Genomic DNA, 20,000 nt, shown 5'->3' with positions numbered 1-20,000 from the left:
AAAAAAAAAAAAAAAAAAAAAAAAGTGAGCTACACAGGCATCTTCTGAAGTCTGTTAAACCTAGATAGAAGGAACAATGACCTTTAAAAAAAATAAAAGGCCACAAGGTCACTAGCACATGGAGAATTATATCAGAGAAAGAGGTTCTATGAAGGCCCAAGTGTGAGTAAAAAACACACCTCAGAAACACACAGAACACCCCAGCTGCATGTACCATGCAGCAGCTACAGTCGCCTCGGGTATTCATAATGCCCCAGAACAGCAGGTACTTTTAATTCCATGTCAAGAAAACTCTGCTTATAATAATTTTCTACTTAGAACAACAGCAAGAGTCAACTTTTTAATGATTAATCAGCCTCTGTTGAAGAGGCTAATTGCATGTTGACCTAGCTGCAATCATTCTCCCATCTAGCTTTTCTCAGTATTTGCAAGCTTAGCCTCTTAGTGTACTCCTTTTGCCTTTAATTTGTTCTAATATTCAAAAAATACYACTTAAACACAGATCATGGTGACACGGTAGCCAAGAACAACCTATAAATTACTGCTCAAGGGAATTGGATGTTTCTTTAACAAGTCAGATAAATGTAACAAAACAAAATTGTATTATACTGAACACTCCAGAAAAGAATATTCAGCTAGTTCCCGTACCAGTTCATTACAGTAAGCTTAGTTCATGAACTTAACATTAGGCTCAAGGTCAGATCCTTTGCAGCACGGCTGAGGTGGGAAGGGACCTTTAGGGATCACACAGTCCGACCTCCTGCTCAAGCAGGGTCACCCCCCTGGGTCCCTGTCCAAAATTTTCCAAATGTCTTTAAGGCTGGAGGCTCCACAGCCTCTCTAGGCAACCTATTCGGCTGCCCAGCCACCCTCACAGTAAAGAAGCTTTTCCTCATGTTTAGAAGCAAAGCACTTCCTATGCRTCAGCTCTGTGTTTATGACAACAAAACTGCAGCCTCAACCACGAAACAACTGGCTACAAGAGGTTAGAGATTAACCTGCATTTTTAAAGGTAGAGATGCATCACTTCTAGTAGCCATAAATGCTGCATCTCTCTCTGGTTTATTCCACGCCGGGCTCCACAAAGAGCCAGGCTCATCTCAAAGCCTCATCCTGGGAGGCTGTAATTGCCTAACCTGCCCTCAGTGCTGGTTTTTGACTCCATTCTCTAATTGCCCCCCTGAATTCTGCCAACCTGGTAAGTGGCATCACTACAGACACAGAGGGCTCAAACAGAGCAGGCTGTCCTGGTAAGTGTCTTTACACRGGTACTAGTGCCAGAGCTCCTTGCGATTCATGGGTCCATTCCAAGTCTGTACAAGTTACACAGAGATGCAAAATATCCCAAAGAGAATTCCACATATTAAGCTTATAATTTAACAATGGAAAAAAAAAATCAAAGAACTACTGTTAAACTGGATGCAATATCGAAGAATCCCTGTTTCCTTCCTTTTCTGGGATTTGTGCTTCATACGACCATTGCTTTAGCTATTCTTGGKTTTTTTTTGTGTTTTCTCAGGCTCTACCAAATGAAGCTTAGGGACAAGGAAATGCTTCAGTGCGTACTGAGCTTTACTACGTTGTGTCTACTGTAGCTTAACAAAATCATCTGCCAGTTATGAGAAGGACACGAATGCTGCCTAAAAGTCAGATCCATGCCTTAGGAAAGGATCCCTCCCATCTGGGGCCAGCACGTCAGTCCTGCGCATCACGGACTCCTCGGAGGTAGCCTGTACACTCGCAGAGAGCAGGTGAGCAAACGTCACAACATCATCTTGTTCAAGGGCCACCTGCAGGCCTCCCACGAGGGGCTGGGGCCACTAATGTCCTTAACGGGCCGCAACTGGGAAAAGGTGCTCCAGGAATGCAAGCTGTGTCCGTTCACCCTTAGGCGGCTGACATGACTAGATGTGATTTAATTCTAGTTTTCCCTTCATCCACATGRCCCAGTGGCAGCAAAGCCACCCCGCAGCACCCAAGGAACATCAGCAGGGCGGCCTGTGGGATCCGGAGGGGCCGGTCAGCACACGGAGTGAGCTCCGAGACAGGCAAAACTGCTGCTCCCCAAGGCATGTGCAAAAGAACAGCCCGGAGCTCACTCTGGATGTACCTCTAAATCGGGTTTAAATCGGAGTTCATCAGCTAAATTCAGCTTAGCTTTGTGGACCAGTTTCATTACTTGTTAAATGATCTCAGTGCATAGCACCATAACTAGCACTTTAAACATATACTCTTTAACAGTCATCAGCATTATCCAAGAGCATCCAAATAAATGTTGCCCCTCTGAGCTCCAACTACAGCAGTTATTAGTACCTAAATGCTGCAAAGAGCTCAACTTTGGCATCCAGTTCCCACTGAAGCAAATTGAGCGTATCCCAAAACAAAGTGGCTTTAAAGTAGTGAATTTACTTTTTTTTTTTCTTTTTTTCTTTTTTAAGTCTTGGAGTGGCTTTAAAATAGTGATTTTTTTTCTTTTTTCCTTTTTTTTTTTTAAGCCTTAGGGGCAGTGTTTTCACGCTTTAGTCCTTCTAATCACCCAAGAGAGAAGGGAAAAAGCTCTTTTTTGTTCTCGTGCAGTGTYAGACTATCACTCAAAGGGCTATTTGCTCTTCAGCCCCACACTAGAAGTGCTCTGGGGGTGGGAGCACCCCTACCAGCGGGTCAGTTCGACCACATTAAAGGAGGCCTTTATCGCTAAGCTTCCGACTACAAAAATAAAACAATAAAACTTCAACCAAAAGCCCCCAACTTCCCCCTCCTGCCACCCACCAGAGTCAACCCCAGGGAAGGGGTTACTGAAATACTTGGGCTTGTCCTCGAGGCAGACAAGGTGCCTGCTGGAACCCTGCCTTAGCAGCAGCACAACCCACCATGAGGAAACCCAAGGGCACCTCTGGCTCATTCCAGGCCCAGATGGGAGGCAGGGATTTACCAGCCCTCCCGAGGGGCACCGCAAGGCCGGGCTCTCGCTGCCAACCCCGGCGCCTGCTCGGACAGAGCCACGAGCCCGGCGAGGAGAGGTGGGAAGGGGCTTTCTACCTCTGGCCTTCCTTTCAGCAGGGGACAATAGCAGAGGCCCCCAATTTCTGCTGCAGATGGGGCGGACACAAAGGTGGGGCAGCCATAAAACCCAGCATTTGTTTGGAGAGAAAGAGCACCGCGGGGAGCAGGAGGAGGAGGGCCCAATTGTGGTGCAAATTCCGCTTTTGGAAGCCACGGAGGCGTGCAGCTCCTGGCCTCATGTAAAATGAGATGCTTAGCAAATAAATTCTATCAGTCACTTGCTCGACTTGAATAGTTTGTTAACCACATTTTTCCGACAAAGATTCAACAAGTTGCACCTGTGCCAGTAAAAAAAGTACAGCAAAACACCTATTTTAACTGATTTTCAAGTTGCAGTGGAGCTATACAACAATGCTAGGCTTGAAAAGTTATGAACCGCTCTTTTAGACAATCTATTTATGAAAAGTTGTTTTCAGCAAAAGCAACTCGTCCTTCAAATGGGAAAACCCAATACTGCTTAGCAGAAGACATGCTCTTGATGACAGCTGTAAGCCACTTAGGATAAGCCCATCATTCTTATCTCCAGCTCCCTGCTTTGGGAGAGGACGCTTGTGCTAAGGACAAAATGTGCCCGGGTGCCCTCTGGAAGGCGAGGAAGGGAGCAGAGAGGTGAACTCTGCCTTGCAGCACCTGCCACTGGAGAGGCCAGCAGCCCTTCCTYGGCACGGGCTGCCCTAGATTTGGGTATACGAAGCCTTAGTCCTCAACAAAGGCATTTGTAGAGTTTGGGCTTTCTTGCATCTCTGGCTCTCTGAGAAACCTGAGATACCCCTCAAGAGTTCTTGGCTGGTTTTGCCTTCGCTTCTCATATAAGGTTCTCCTCTTCTTCCTCTTTCCCTCTCCCCAGCATCAAACTGCTTAGCACTCAGTGCAACTTGTGCAGAATTTAAAATATGTGGAGGATCACACAGGGAGCTGCAGTCTATAAAAGACTATCCTTCTTTTTATTTACTTAGTTATTTTATTTAAGGCCTGCTGCTGTCCTTTTCTCCAGGATACTTCTGCAAATGAGCATCCCTGGAAAAGGACAGCGATTGCCCAGAGTTTGAGGTAGGAGCCACTTACCAAGGCATTACAAGTGAAACTGCCTGGACCTCGGCACTTCAAGCCCACCAAAAYGGTGCTTTGGAATAAGCAACTTTTAAGATAATGCCGTATTTTCCCCAAGTCATGACAGCCTCTAGACTAGGTTAACCCATCAGGCACTGAAGCACTGCTTGTCAAAACAACCAGAGCACACACACAAACATGCACACAAAGCAGGGCAGCTCAGATGCACAAAGCAGGAGGCCTTCCCATTTGTTATCCTCTGCCACTAAAACTGCATTCTAACAATTGCTGAAGATGGGCATTCACCTGCCTTGAACCYGCCCAGTGCTTCTGCCCACTCTCAGGGGGCTGGGGAAACAACTTTACAGAAGATTTGTTCCTTGACCACTGASCTTGGAATAACTTTGTAAAGAATGTCTCGTATAACCTTACGCAACCTCTTATCTCCTCAGGAAAGAAAAATAGTAACTCAACTACTCAACTAAAAAAAAAAGATTAAAAAATTATTTGTGCAGACCTGCAAACATTGAAAACATACACTGAAATAAAGCAACCCTTGAACATTAACTGGACACAAAAAAGTCAATAAACAGAAAAATATCCATACCTATACATCTTCATTACAAAAAAAAAAAAAAAAAAAAAAATCACCACAGCAATGGTAGCAAAATAATTGCTTGAAAGCTGCATGCAACATGTTCTTAGACATTCAAAAACTGTTATCAAAGTAGAAAGAAAAGCAAAATCATGCCAAGATGGTGCAATGCAAATAAAAGGTCACAAATGGTTGCATGCCCCATGCAGAGATGTGTTCTTTCAATAGCTGTACCTCAGTTACTAAAAACCTGACAGAAGCACCACAGTTAGTATTTGACGAGGTAAGATTGTCCAGGCAAAGTCTCTTGTTTTATAAAACAAGAGACGCACGTTTATTCTTGCAGAAAAAATGTTCAACCGTTTGCTTTCCACATGTGAAGTCTTTCTACTTCCATTTAGATAAAATACAGAAAATGACTTCAGAAGCTTGTTCCATGTGCAAAGCAATACCTCAGCACAGAACATTCTTTCTTGCTCTTCTTTTTCTCTCTCTTTTATTTTCTTTTTCTTTTTTATCATTATTAAACTGTACCTCTGTCTGGAGAATTTAGTAATGTTGCAGATGAGGAGGAGAGCCGCTTGTTAATGACTGGATCAACATGTTTCGAAAGGTTCATTGTTGAGACAGAGCGCCTGTCTGGATCTAAAACAAATGGAGATAATGCTAATTGACAGCCCCATGCAGCGCCGCAACCGCGAGCTCGCTAGCGGGGGACGAGGACACGACCGGGTCATCTCTGCTCTACCACGAGAACTTTCCCAACAGAAAGGGCTTCTCAGCACACGCTGCAACAGGTGACTCAAAGACTGGGCACAAAACCATCCGAGCTAAATTCCCGCTGTCCAAACCGCTCAGTTCATTGAYTGTCACTCAGCCAGACTGCAGTCCAAGGGCTGAACGGTAGGCGTGAAGGGGATGTGCTAGATGTGCTAGCAAAGAGGAGCGAACTTCCATGTTCCTCTCAGGAGTCGTGGAAAATCGTGCTCTCAAACCCCAATAGAAAGCAGCATGGAAGGAACAACATGCTCAGAAATGTCATTCATGACAACAGCCCTTAGCACCTGGCTCAGGGGAGGTATTTGACAGGACACTGTTGTAAGCGGTCAGAGGCATGGCAATGCACTTGCTGAGAGGCTGATGGATGAGGAGGGAGGCTAGTACACAATGGAGTAAGGCTTAGCCCAGGAGGGCTTCAGGGATTTAGTTAATGCCCCACAGCTCTGGGTAAGCACTCCATATCCCACCAGAGTCATTTTCTACCTTCTGCAAGTGAGGGCATAGCTCGTCGGTTCAGTGCTGCACACAGCATAACAGGTAACGAAAAAGGCCTCTGTGGAAGACTACCTACAATTTGTAATGCTTTACATAYAATATTAAAGGCCTTTATTTTGCTTTTAGGCTCTGTAGTTTCCAGAGCACCGTGTTACATCACAGCATTTGCCTGCTCAGCCGGCTGCAGAGTCAGCGCCGCCACCCTGAGAGCGTGAGGGTTATTTCAAGAACACAGATCACACATACACGTGTGTGCGGTGTAAAAACTGTCCGCAGCAGCAGCTGCGGAATGAGCTGGAAKGAGCTGACCAGGCAAGTTCTGTGCACTCGCGTCTCCCTCAAAAGAAAAGAAGTTAAAGCAATTACATATTCCCCTAGCAGATTTGTATTCAGGGGTGGGCCACTCGGAAGCCAGTTCTGTTTTTGCCTGCCCTCTGGCACGTGGGGGAGCCGAGGGCTCCTCAGCGAAGCCTCTAGGGATGCTCCAGGCCTGAGCGTGCGCCTCCGTGTGCTCTGCGGCCCAGAGCAGGCGCCCAGGAGCGGCCGGCGCCGCGGCAGCGCCTTCGGAAGGTCAGYTACTGGCCCGGCTTCTTTAGGACAAGTACATCGATTTTGTAGCTAACTATTCTGGCCTACTGGGTTAAAGAGTTATTTGTTGTAGCCAAATCTWGTACGGCACAGAAATACAGTATCTGCACTCAGATCTATGCAGAGGTGTACAGGAATAACCAYGTTAGGGGTGGTGGAGGAAGCCAAACCCTCCTCCTCTGTGCAGTTATTTGACCACTTTGGCTAATGCTAAAGTGACTCGGGGTCTGGAAACTCACACTGAAGACAAGAACATTTTCAATACTAACAGCGTGCTGGAAAGGGGATAAACCTAAGAAACAGGTTTAAGAGATGAACCTAAAATATCRAGGTTAAGAGTAAGATATTTGTAGGCAAGTAATAAGATTATCCTGCACTGATCTACATGGGTATCTTGCAGCAGAGCATCCTGCACCAGTCAGATCTGCAGAGAGGAAACTTGCGCTTCAGGTGGTGCCGCAGATCTGAGGCAGACCAGGACTTGTGGGAACRACGTGGGGATTTTCACTACTGATACCTAACCTGAATAATCACACACCACTGCAGGGGGACGACAGGGAGAGCCCCACCACAACAACCTGCTATTTGTCATGTCAACATTTCTTCTGAGCATGGACATTATTTTTTAATGAATGGAATTCGACATGAGGAGCTGTGTGAGAACAAAGGCTGTGAACGCACAATATGCCATAGGCCAGGAGATTGCTGCTTTCTTTGCTCTAAAAGAGGAATCAAAATACACTTGAGCAAAGCATCAGCACACGCAGCCGACTGCATGTSCCTGCAGGCATCTTCAAACCAAACCTAAGTCCCACATGCAAATGCCAAAGCTTTAAAAGAAAGGATCTCCTTGAACTCTAACAGGCAAAATATTACACCTAATTTTAGTCAATTGTGCCAAGTCTTTGAAGTCAACCCGTAATAATGCTCAGTATTAAAATACACATAGTCAGGGGCTAATAACAGCTCTAGTCTACCAGCATGCTGTTAGGCATGCATCGCATCTACACGAGAGTGGTTTAGTTCCCAATGATCTCGTTTCCTGAGCTCTAGCTATTGCTAAAGGAAGCAACAAACCACGGCGATCATGTACCAGGTTTTCTAGCACCACTCAGAGGTCTGAAGTGGTGCTCCAGGCCTGCTAAATCGAGAAAGGTGAATGGTGACTCAAAAAAATAACCTAGGAACAGAACGCAAGACAATGATTTTTCACAGAAAAGAAAATGAGTTCTACAGTGTTAAGCAAAATAGCAAACGCAAAGTTTTATGAAAAACAACTGTTTAGTGAATTCATAATATGGCAAAATAGATGTGTCAGGCAATTCTTCCCTCATCCTTCTTTTAGTCCTTCATGAAAGGCTGTATGCATTGCAATGTATATGTTAAAGTAAGAAGCGAAGACTTCTTTACCATTTTCTGGTGAAAGAAATAAAGGACAAATTATCTTTTTTTCGTTTTACAGTCACATTTAACAAGGCATACATAAAGCAATGACTGGCAGAGTCAGTTACAGAAGGTAACTGGGGAAAAAAGCATGCAGCTAAATTCACTTCATTTGTCCACCTTTAAGTTCCTCTAGGGAGAAAAGTCTCCATGAGTATCTGCGTAATGTATTAAAGAGAGCTTATCACAGAAAAAAAAACAAATTTCCTTCCCCCCGTCTAAATATTTGGTCATTTCCACCAGAAAGTATTTCCTGAGCAGTGATATTTAACGTTTGCACTGGAGAGCTGACACACACACAAGCACAACCCCCCTCAACACACRCAAACACCAAAGCAGCCCAAGCAAGAAGCTGCAGCAGGACAGCACCAGGGACAAGCTGCAGTTTCCACCCAGATTTCTCCTCGTTACCTCTTAGCCACACAAGCAATTCAGAAAAAAGCTCCCCCCGGCAATAAAGACCTAGCTTAAAGAACTGCAACCAGCACACACCGCATCACCCTTCCTTTCAAGGGAAYCCAAGTAAATTCTGTGCAGTTACCGGGCAGGGCAGGGCGAGCCAGTCCCCCTTTACCTGTGTTATTAATGCTGCTGTGTAGTGCTCCTCCCCAGGACCACCTGCTTTGCTTTTGTTTTGGCTTCTGGCTTCTTTCGATTGTGCGACGTACAACAGCTTCATGGCGTTCCTTAAGTGCAACAGGGTAACAGGGTTGGATGCYAGTGGGCTTTTATGTGAATGTTCCCATCACACTCGGCTACCCTCCCCACAGACAGCAACTATCAGGCACCTTGGAGCTGTGTCCAAGCTGAAGTGCTGCCTACTAAGGCATACACTCAGATAAACCATGACAAGGCAGTAGTTAAGCCATAAATAAGGTCAATCATTAACTGCAGTTTTGAAAAGGGAAGGCCTGAGAGTTGCACAGAGCTGCAGAGAGAACCAGTGTCCCTGTTATGGTCGGCACTGCACGCACACACCACAGGACCACTTCTCACCTTGCATCTCCCCCTACTAAAGTGGCAGGTCAGTGAGAACAAAGAAAAAGCTGACATAAGGATGAGGCAACTTACTGAGGATCAACAGCAAGTAATTACCATTCAAGTAACCCAAGAAATGGGTTAGCCAAAAGTGTATTCAATATAATTCCTTGCTTTCTTCAAGGCTTTGTCAGAAGAAAACTAGTATTTAGCTCCCCTGGCGCTGAAAAGCTAGTGATCCAGAGCAGATCATAAAGGAACCACCCACTTGGTTTCTACACTTCTGTGCGTGTTTGTGCTGTGCCATACATTGTGACCCTGACCTGCTTAACTATTAAATTTGTAGAGGGCACTTGAAGGAATATCTGTGGAGGTAGAGCTTAAAGTTCTCTCTTTTGTGCTCTTACACTAACTGCGACTTACATCACATCTCTGCTCAGAACTTTTCATTTGAGAGCCTGAAGCTATCATATCTCACAGTAAAAGCAAGCAGATAAAGTTATCAGGACATTTCTGCTTACCTTATCTTCTTCTAACCTCTGCCTTCTCTTTTCCTCTACAGCAGCTCGCCTCCTCTCTTCTTTTAGTCTCTGCTCTTCGAGTTTCTTTCTGCGTTCTTCTAAGTGCTTTTCATAATGTTGCCGGGCTCTCTCTTCTCTTTCTAACCAGATGGATTCTCTTGCAGCTACGAGGAAAGTCAGAAGCAAAGCATAAACATTCCCTATTTGATGAAACTCTTCACACAGTCTGGATAACCTAGATTTACTGAAAAACTTCTGAACTCATTTGCTTAAAGTGCACATGGATCTGAACACAGATGGATGCGTTCAAACTTCGTGTCACACTAAATTGTCTATCAATTTAATTGCTGACAGCTGCTAGCAGAAGTAGTCAAATTATTTGAAAATACAGTTTCTATTGAGAAAAAAAGGATTTTGTTATTTTAAAAACACCTAGTTACTTCATTAGATACATGCAAAGACATTTCTGCTGTGCAAGCTMCAGTAATTGTCTGCAACAACGCAATGTAAAAAGAAAAGTAAATGTTCCTCTTTATCATCACTACATGCCCTTAAGGATCAGAGCAGATCCCTAACAAGACAAAGTGACTGGGAGACAAATCTAAGGCCTTGACTGTTGGCTGTGCCACTACAGAACCACACAGAAGAAAACAAATCAGCCATCAAAAAAGTTACCCTGAAGGAGAAGCTAACTGGTTACCTAACTCCACACCTTGCTTCAAAAGAGCTAATCAAATAGGCAAGACAAAATTTGCTCCCCTTCAGGGTCTGAATATCCATGAAAGTCCTACCTGGAACACAGGCTATAGCCCACATTAAGCTTCTTACATACAATAAACTGTACTTCTCCTCATTGTTGCCTTGAAAGCCTCAGGTCCCAGAAATTGGTCTTCCAGAACAATGCTTACTTTTAAGAAAAGCAGGATACATACCTCAGCATCTCCAGGAACTAGCACACAGGGGCGTAGGAAGCGCTATACATGAGGGTCGTGAGACAAACCTCACTGAGAGGCATGGAGAAGATGCTCAKTGATAACCCTGCAGCAACAGGGAACCAGGCTGGCAAGGTTATCAGAGAAACTTCTGACTTCTACGACTAGGAAAGTAAGGAAGCTCCCTACCCAARTTTGAGACAGTAATTTTTAAATCCAATTTGATGTAGAGTCTGCATCAGGTTACATATTCCAGAACAGCAACCAGGCCTTCAATTAATGGGTTGTTAGACACAACCACATAGCCCAAACCAACYGAACAACCCTAAATGCTTCTAGGTATCTAAAGCAGATACCACAGTTTTTGATCACTTATAATGCATCTTCTCCAAGTTCATCTTCTGCATTTTCCTGCCCATCAGATGCCRCATCATCTGATAAAGAGCTTGGACTGTACCCTAAAACCCTAGGTACATGCTAGTGGCTCCTGCAAACCTCCGTCATTTTTAAACTTGACCACTTTGAACTTCAGCAGTTCACAGTTAGACACCTGCCTCAAGAGAACAACTCTGTTCCCTTTCAGATGTCTCACATCTTTCCTGAGCAGGCAGCACGGTCTGCTTTGCTACAGGACACACACTGGTGAAGAGAGGTTTGCTCACCCATCATGACAGAATCAAAACACCTCCCGTTGAGTGGAACAGCAGCAAGACAGATGCAGGCAATTTAATGATGAAACATAACTGGAATAATTACAGCTAAAAGGAACACTACAATGGCTTAAATATTAACAATTGGTAGGGAAAAAGTAACACCTGTAAATGGGAAATCCAAGAGCCAAGAGAAGAGTTGCAGGAGTATTGCTTAAGAATGCCTGAGAGAAAGAGGCAACCAGCGGCCACCCACTTAAGGTCATACCTCAAATATCCAGATAGCAGAAACGAACCAGAAATCCATAAGCCAAAACTGATGTTCCCAACACAAAGCTAATCTGCAGACCAGAAGTGAAGATGCATCCACTGCCCTTTCTTGGGAGCCAACAGCACCATGAGAGTGGCAAGGCAGAGATGGCTCGAATCCTGTGGTTTACCCTTCTTGGGACTACATGATGCTTCATGACACTGGTTTTCCATTGTCCAGGGCTAGACAAGACCAGGCCAACAAAATGAACCCRTATGGGGACACCACTTTTCCAACAGTTTTGGCTGTCACCCGAATGGCTGAAGGACAAGACACGTCAAGTCTGCTCTCCTGTCCTTCCTTCTCACCTCTGTCTCCTGCTTGGGGGCCTGGCTCAGCCAGAACTGCTGCCATCCAACTGGAGAGGTTTCTGCAAATGCTTATCAGTGTCCGCATGGTGGGGTGGCATAAAAGAGCCACCCACTCCAAGAGGAGGCAGCTGCATCAGTGATTTGAGCTGCCTTTTCCCCCGCTGACTTGTTGAAGAAATTGTGGTTCTTCAGGAAATAGGACAAAAATCTTTAAAAATCGGCAACTCCAGTGAATTTCAATTGACTATGCTTTTCCAAAAGGATAGCATCGTTTATACCAGTTGAAAACTTGCAAAACAGATTTTGAAAGGAAAATGAAATACAGAATATCATTAAAGCTTTGAATGTGCAAACCCCATACACTGCAAATATTTCATATGAACGGATTCCTTTTCTTGAAACTTTTTTTTTGAAAGTTGGAAGGAAAATAACACTGTTAAAATATGGGGATACTTGAGATTTCCGTACCCAAAATACATACGTCACCCCTCTCCTTTTTTCCTTTTCTTTCTTTCTTTTATTTTTTCTTTTGAGGCGGGGGGTGGTTAATTCTAAAGGTCTGTTGGKTCTAAAACAGAACACAGTATTTTTGAAATTATTCTTTCATTTTGACATTATGTTTTACACTCCCCTTTCTTCACAAATAACTGTTTATTAACGCCAGTCTGCACTAACTAACAGTTAAATGCCATTCCTGGAGGATATATCGTCAGTCACTCTCCTTCCAGTCATTYTTTATAATTACTTGCAGGGAAGCTCCTACAATTACTTTTCATTTTCAGAGCAGTTTCCTATTGGAGTCTATTGTTACCTTTCATTTCCTTTACTGAAATGTCTAGAGGGTTTCTCCCRGTTCTAAGGACATTATTGTACCATACATATAATGGCAGTGTCTGTAATACTCTGTAGCCTTAAAGGCATTATTTAAATGTACAATTTTTCACACTGATTTTATTCTAACATGCACAAACTGCAATAATTGCTCTTAATTTCCAACTCCTACTATATGTAGATGCCAGAAAAAAAAAGCAGGTTGAAAAGAATGAAAGAATCATTTTGTAGTCTCTTCCCCAAATGAGGTCTGCAGTATATTTGTATTTACTGCTCACAAAATGTGCACAGCTTTATCTTTCTGGTTATAAGCATTAGCTTTCCCAAGCTAGCCATTCTGGAGTGAAAACAGACTTGCTCCCTTATGTAACACCCCATGTTTGCTGCCTAAATTAGATCCACCTTCACCCAGGGAATGCTCTCATTGGCCTCCTACAGCATCTTGTCACTGCGGCGCTGCACAGCTAGCAGTAAGAAACACAAAACCCAGCACATGCTCCTGCTGCACAGGCCCTGAATACACTAAACAACCCAAACAATGCAGTTCTTCACAACTAGACCTTAGCCAAGTCGTTCGTGTTTTGGGAGCTTTAAAGCAGCCGTTCTCTGTGGAATAAGTTAAGGAATTTAGTAGCACAAATCTCACGAAAGCCCCTCGAGCTGCAGCACGTTGGCTTTGATTCAACACTTACATAAGTACCGACTCCCATGACCACATCAAAACAAGTCAAAAGGCATCCAGAGATCCCGAGATCATCTGGATCTTTTGTGCCTGGCATCTGCCTACCCAGCAGCCCAGCACGGAAGGGCTCTTTAGCTGGCGGCTGGAAACAAAGCCCTTCCTGAAGGACATGAGAAATGCAACTCGGAGCAAACTTTAGGTTATGACACTACAATATTAATTTGACTATTATAGATACAAAAATAATTGSTTTTTTTTGCCGTCAATGGAAATACCTAGACCTTCTTATGGCACTGCACTTATAGTAGTTTTTCTAGGCTTCAGTCTGTCATGCTGTATAGAAAAAGCAATGAAAAAGTAGTTTGAAATTTTGAATACTTTAACCATGAAAAGAGAGGCTGAAAAGATTTCTATTTCTATGTTGGTATGTAAAAGAGTTAATGGTGACTGCACTCTGAGGGCTGGGCAGACAACCCGAACACAGAGCCTGTTGAGAGCAATGCTCGTCTCTGACTTTCTGCCCCACGTGGAAGGGATTATAAAAAGCATCACACTCCATACAGAAAGACAGCTCAGTAACAGAAAAGCACATTAGTGATGGATTACCAAATCACATGGAAATGATATGCTGGAATAAAGAAAGACATAACCAAATAAATAGTTTTACAGGTTACACAGACTTACAGGTAAAAGGCTTTAAAAAAATGCATATCCATCTGTAAACACAAGGCAGCTACTAAATTAATGCTTGGGTGAACTGTTTACTAAACTCATCCCTGGTACAACACAGACCATCTATAATTTAACATACCTACTTTCTGAGTGAATGTGTAACAGCCCTAACTTTTTTCTACATAATGAAAGGTTATTTTTAAAAGGAGTATTAGTTCCTACGTGATCTCTCACTGAGACCAGAACAATGCATCTCCACTGCTTTCATTGCTTCCGAGATGCCTCACARACCTTTTTGCAGGAATATCAATCTTCTGTCATCTGCAGGGCAGGTATACAAGCAACATAAGTTAGCATCCAGAGATATACATTRTTTTCAGGGATAAAGAAAATACATTAAAGATTAAAACCAATTTAAAACGTGTGTGTGTGGGGGAGTCTACTTGGGCAGGTAAGTTTTAGGGTTATCCATACCTATTCTGGAGGCAGAGTGTGCACGTAGAAGCACACCGAGCCACATTTCACAGATAAAGACACAGCAAATGTCTCACTGCTAGAAGGAAGCAGAAGACATCTCTAAAAGGTGCAACCAACTCGGCAAGATGACTTGCAAGGCAAGTGGAGAGGGAAAACAGCACTTTCGTGGTGGGTCCTCCAGGACCTGCTTGGAGCTACATGAGGTGCTGGAATACCTCGACTCCGGTACGGATCACAGCTCAAAGGAAAGGCTTCTCCTTGGGGCTGAGCCTTAACAACATCATGACACTTCTCTCCCTTGTACTCTCAAACACTGCCCAGCAACAGGGCAGAATCACTTAGAGAAAGTCTGATCTTCGTTCACCCAGTAGTAGGGGCTGGAACCTTAGGTGGCAGAGGAACATTTGTGAGAGGAGAAACAATCAGATCCTTGTTTCAGGGACTGTGCTAAATAATTAGGTAAGAGAGAATGTACATTCATACAGTGTAAGGACACAAAATCAGAGTATTAAAAAAAAGATAGATAAATTGAGGCCTGTGTGCTAGCATCTTCTGCTTGTACACAGGCCAGTAGAGCTGGACTAGACTGCAAGGGAAGATAACCAGGCTACACTCCTGGCMCCCTGTCCTCACATTACCGAGCAACAGAGCAAAAGAAAAAACAAGGTCAGTCAAGAAATGCTGCGATACTAACAGACATGCAAGACCTGCAAGGCAGTTTTACACTAGAATTAACTAACCATGGGAGATGTTCAGCTATTTCCAAGCCCTGAACATCTTTTTTTATGGAAATCTCCTTGTTGGCTTTCTCCTAATGCAGCTTAGCATTTCGCTTCAGCCCCTCAGCCTCTCATTTGCTGTAGAGACAGGGGCACACCGAGTCACAGAACCACAGAGTGGTTGAGGTTGGAAGGGACCTCTAGGGAGGTCCCTAGCGGGTCCCTTTGTCCCGCTGAGGGACAAAGTTTTAAACTCATTTTCCTTACCAAAAAAAAAAAAAAAGTTTTCTTCTCTTATAAATCCTGGGGCCCTTCAGTTGCCTGAGGACATCCCAGACTGAGTGACTTGTTAATGCCACCACCTCACAGTTTCTGGGAGGCCTCTCCAGCATCTCTACCAACAGCAAGGTCTGCTCCCTAGTGCCAATGAACAGGATAAGCCAAAAGGAATTCACAGAAAGGGAGTTTATTTGTAATTTTTATTAATGAGATATTGGGCCAGTGATAATTTGCAGATGGGAGAGACTCGCATGTCATTATGTGATTTTTTAATATTACTTTAGTGCTTATGGATCAAAAYGAGCTGCAACTCAGCTAAACAGTCTGAAGGCCACAGTGACTAACAGCTTTCCTTTAAYGGGAGGCCTGCTGGCATTACTTTGATCGTCTTTTCCCAGCACTAGAAACAAGGCCAGCCAAGTGTCCTTGCCCAGGAGGGCTGAGGCTGTGATAAAGCAGCGTGCGAGCCAGACCCGCAGAGCTCAAAAATAGGCAGATATGGACAACTTCAGAGCTGTTTGCTCAGACTTCAGGGACAGAGATACTGCAAAGCGAAAACACAGAGAACCCGGCTCTTCCTTTCGCTATGCGGCTACCTCAGGCTTCCTGCCTTAGGAACATTTTTGTATCCCAAACACCTTCATTCTTTCTTTCCAGTTATTAAGAACCAGGTCTGCTCAAACACGCCCCCAGACCAAGGCCATGCAGCACGTTACATCCACATGTTAGGTTTCTACCTCCAGGGACAGTGGCGGCACTCAAGACACACGCCAGGAAAAGCCCAGGGCCCTTCCCTGCCAATTCCCAACCCTTGCCACGAGCCACCTAGGAGAGCGCTGGGCCCAAAGCCCCCATGGGCACCATCACAGTGGTCAACAGCAGGAACAACTGGGCCGTGCTGCCAGCGACCCCTTATTCTGAAATACATTCTTATTTTCAAGGATGGATGCTAACTTCAGGCATATATACTGTGAAGAAGAACTAGGAGCAGAAAGAGCCCAGAAGGAAACCATGATTCCTAAAGAACAAGTGTCCCAACAAGTGAGAGGCCCACCTGGAAGCATCGGCGATGGTGAGGGGGAAAGCAAACAAGCAAACTCACCCGCACCAAGAGCACACACACAGAGTGGTTAAATTACTTGYCACAGAGAACCTGCCTCACACCTAGAAAAGAAAAATAAAACAGGGCAAACCAAACACCCCCACGGAGCTCTTCTTTCCAAAGTGCCGGGTTAGCACTTCCCCATTCACTAACCTGTGTTCCCAAGCTAAACAAAAACGTACTAAAGTGCAGTGCAGATACGAGGCATCCAGTCAACCAAACTAACTGCAACCTTATCCTAAAGATTCAAAGGGGATACTTAATGCCATACTTTTCAATGCACTACTTATACATGCGCTTAATGTCATACTTCCAGGATACTTCAATTATTTGAAAAGGGGTTTTAGCCACCTAAACGTAGTAAGTATACTCACAGTGTTGAAGTGCCACTGCTGAGCACAAACCCTGTGAGGGTTTGTGCACCATCGCACCACCATGAAAGTCACACCTAGCACAGCAGAAAGCAGAAACTTGTGCAAAAAACCCCAAAACACGCAAATCAAAACAAACAAGTACAGGAATAAAAGGAGGAGGGAAACCAGGCCTCAGTTAAATAAAGAGTAAATAAAGGAAACATTAACAACTAAATTGCTACTCCAAATGATGTCGGCAGGAGGGGGTGAGCAAGTCGGATTCATGTTCATGAGAAGACAGAGATATGATGACCTTGTGTGACTCACGCTCCTGAAAGCACCACAGTTACCCKTACTGCCATCCCCTCGGCTAAACACAGAGCTGGGGGGGATTTGGGCTTTGTTGGTGCTGGGGKTTTTTTGGGAGGAGGAGAAAGGAAAAAACACTTCAAAACACTTTAGGTACTGCTGAAAGACTCAACTTCTAACAGAAGCCTTTGTTAAATTTGACCCAATCTGGGAATTAAAAAAAAGTGTTTAAAAAAAAAAAAAAAGGATTTTAAATCCAACTTCTAAATCTTTCCTTCATTTACTTTTGCAAAGCTAATGCCACAGTATTAATAAAATCCCAATGCCAGCTTTTAGTGAGAGACAAGCACATTTATATAACAACATTATGCAACTTGGCATTTGTTGAAGATAGACGGTTTAGACATTTCTTTGCTATGGTTCACATGACATGAGTGACTGATTATTCAGCTTCTGAACCAAAAAAAAAAAAAAAGAAAAGGAAGCTTGCATGCCATTATAAAAATCATTGCTTTGCTGAACTGGAACACAAATCTGAGGAGACAGCTCCTAAATCATAACGTTAGCAGGCAAATACACAGATGAACGCGTAACGCTACCTGCAATTCTCCTGCTAGCCCCAAAGAAAGTTCCATGCAAGGCACACGAGGTGCTCGCACGTCCCAGCACGGGCAGAAGCCTCCTGTTTGTGAGTGGAGCAGCTTCCCATCTACTCGAGCAAAACAAACAAACAAGCACCCTTGTTTTGGGAGATGCAACTGATTGATGTTGCTTTTATGCCGCACTCCAAAAGGTGCACTAGCAATCATGTCATTTCAGTAACAGACATTCATGTGCAGTAGCAGACGCTCATGTGCCAGGAAGTAGGAAACTGGACTTTGGGAACATGGAAGGATTCCCTCCCTGGGAATCCCGGAGCAAAGYRAGCAAGCAAGAGGAGCAGCCCCGAGCCAAGGCCGAGTGTGAGGGGCTGAAACGTGGCACAGGGTGAGTTCACTGCACGAACCCATCCCAGCGCACGAGCTGGCGCTGGGGGGCATCCCRCCCCTGGCCACATTACCTGGAACAAGCCAGAAATCCCTGCCCGAGGGGCAGCATTAAAAGCAATTACCCACTGAAACAAACATGACCGTGGCTTTCTTTAGTGCATCATTATGTATATGGTTCGGTTGACTCAGTGTAGCTAGGCCTATTTATATCATACAAACATTGTTTTTTCYTCCTCCAGGGACTGATTCATCTGCAGAGACTGGAACTACCCTGCAGTATCTGAGCTTGCCYGCTGACCTCGCACCAAACCCTGCTCCACTCTGCCCGGGGGCACAGGGGGATGGCACCCTCTGCCCGGGGGCTGCAGCCCCTGCCCCCTGCAGCTCCGTGGGACCAGGCCCCACAGCTCTGCCCCAGCGCCAGCCCGGGCTGTGCGCAGCGGCCGCCCCACCGAGCCCTGCAACACCCGGAATTGCAAACACGGATGCACGGATGAACCGGGATGCATGGATGACCCAGGACCTGGCACATACACAGCACGAAGCAAAGAGAAGAGGTTGTGGGGAAGGGCTCAGCATCTCGTTATACCCAACATCACAGCCTTGAAAACAAACGCCCAGGAAACTCTAGCAGCAGCTGCTCTGCAACGTGCTCCTACATATTAACAGAAAATAAAAAATAAATAAAGGCTGTTTTGAAATGAAATGTGCACACAGCATTACAGCAATCCTTCATCTTCTCCTCTTCCTTTGAAGCTTTCTGGAAGTTGCTTCTCGCTCAGACTAGGAGCAGATGAGACCTGTGGTTACGCGAACCCTTGCTGGGAACCTCATTACTTGCAAGGATGAGCAAGAACGTAGATTCTTGACAAATACCTCTTCTATTTATTTTTGTCTGCAACACAACAAAGTCAGTGCATTAAATAATGAGACTAATGCCTGTCCCCTGTTTGTATGGCTCATCCTCCCCCATCACCTGGGGATATAAGTACATTAGAGCGCTACATATGGTGGAGGAAACTGCCTGGCAGAACAGCCTGGGCTGGTTTTGTTAAGCACGATGGGAAGGAAAGACCAATGGACCTTAAGGCTGGAACAGCTTTGGAGCAGAGGCTGACAACATTGTTAGTTCATTTCACAATTTCAGGTGGGCTTTTGATATCTGGGGTCCAAGGTACRTGAGCTTCTCAGCTCACAGAATATGGAATTTCATGAAAAACTGTACAAAACCTACCATGGAAAACAGAGGCAACAGACTCAAGGCATCAGCAGAGGCTTGGTGTAGCTCCAGGACAACTATTTAAACACCTAGAATTACAGGCCATCAGACCAAACATTTTTCTATATGTTCTGTATTTTCTACAAACTCAAAACAAAGTTCCTGGTTATTCTTAACGATTGAAACAAAAGAACTATTCCAATTTAATTGTGTGAGCTACAGTGCCTTGTTCTCTGCTGAGCAAAGGGACAAAGAGCCTTTACATCGGTGCTGGTTATCTAAAGGCTCTGCACTGAGACTACACTGAGAGAGAGAGAGAGAGAGAGAGAGAAAAAAAGCACAAGTTAAATTATCCACTGGCACAAACGGCGCTGGCTCCGCTCCTCACAAGACCCGAGAGGCCCAGGGACAGCAGCTGCACGTTCAGGTCAACCACCCGCCAAACCATGTCCCGGGAACTCTCGAGCTCGCAGGGGCTGCAGAGCTAACGCCGCGGTGCAGCCCGACGCGGGGCAAAGCGGGAGCGCCGAGTGGCCCGGGCGGCGCCGGCAGCGAGAGCCGGCAGCGGCGCCAGTGCCGGCCGCAGGCCGAGGCCCCTGCTGAGGCCCAGACCGAGGCCCAGGCTGAGCCAGTGCTGAGGCCCAGGCTGAGC

The 20,000-nt window shown here is 45.0% G+C and overlaps 1 protein-coding gene across 3 annotated transcripts in view; it reads right to left on the bottom strand.

Annotated features, from left to right (window-relative positions):
- MAP7 (microtubule associated protein 7) overlaps positions 1-20,000 on the bottom strand; it is a 94,592-nt gene that overhangs the window by 25,519 nt on the left and 49,073 nt on the right. For 2 of the 3 annotated variants that reach the window (XM_026048229.1, XM_026048230.1), the window contains exons 4-6: positions 9,514-9,677; positions 8,589-8,700; positions 5,243-5,353 (exon numbers count right to left, since the gene is read on the bottom strand). In XM_026048229.1, the coding sequence (XP_025904014.1) occupies positions 5,243-5,353; positions 8,589-8,700; positions 9,514-9,677 (387 nt within the window). Of the gene's footprint in view, positions 1-5,242; positions 5,354-7,664; positions 7,752-8,588; positions 8,701-9,513; positions 9,678-20,000 lie in introns of all 3 variants that reach the window. The other variant, XM_026048228.1, reaches the window with a different exon arrangement.

The sequence above is a fragment of the Nothoprocta perdicaria genome, unplaced genomic scaffold, assembly GCF_003342845.1.
Source record: "Nothoprocta perdicaria isolate Ctin4 unplaced genomic scaffold, notPer1 scaffold_52, whole genome shotgun sequence".
In the NCBI taxonomy this organism is placed as follows: domain Eukaryota; kingdom Metazoa; phylum Chordata; class Aves; order Tinamiformes; family Tinamidae; genus Nothoprocta; species Nothoprocta perdicaria.
The sequence above is the reverse complement of the archived record's forward strand: the minus strand, read 5'-3'. Positions and strand labels throughout refer to the sequence as shown.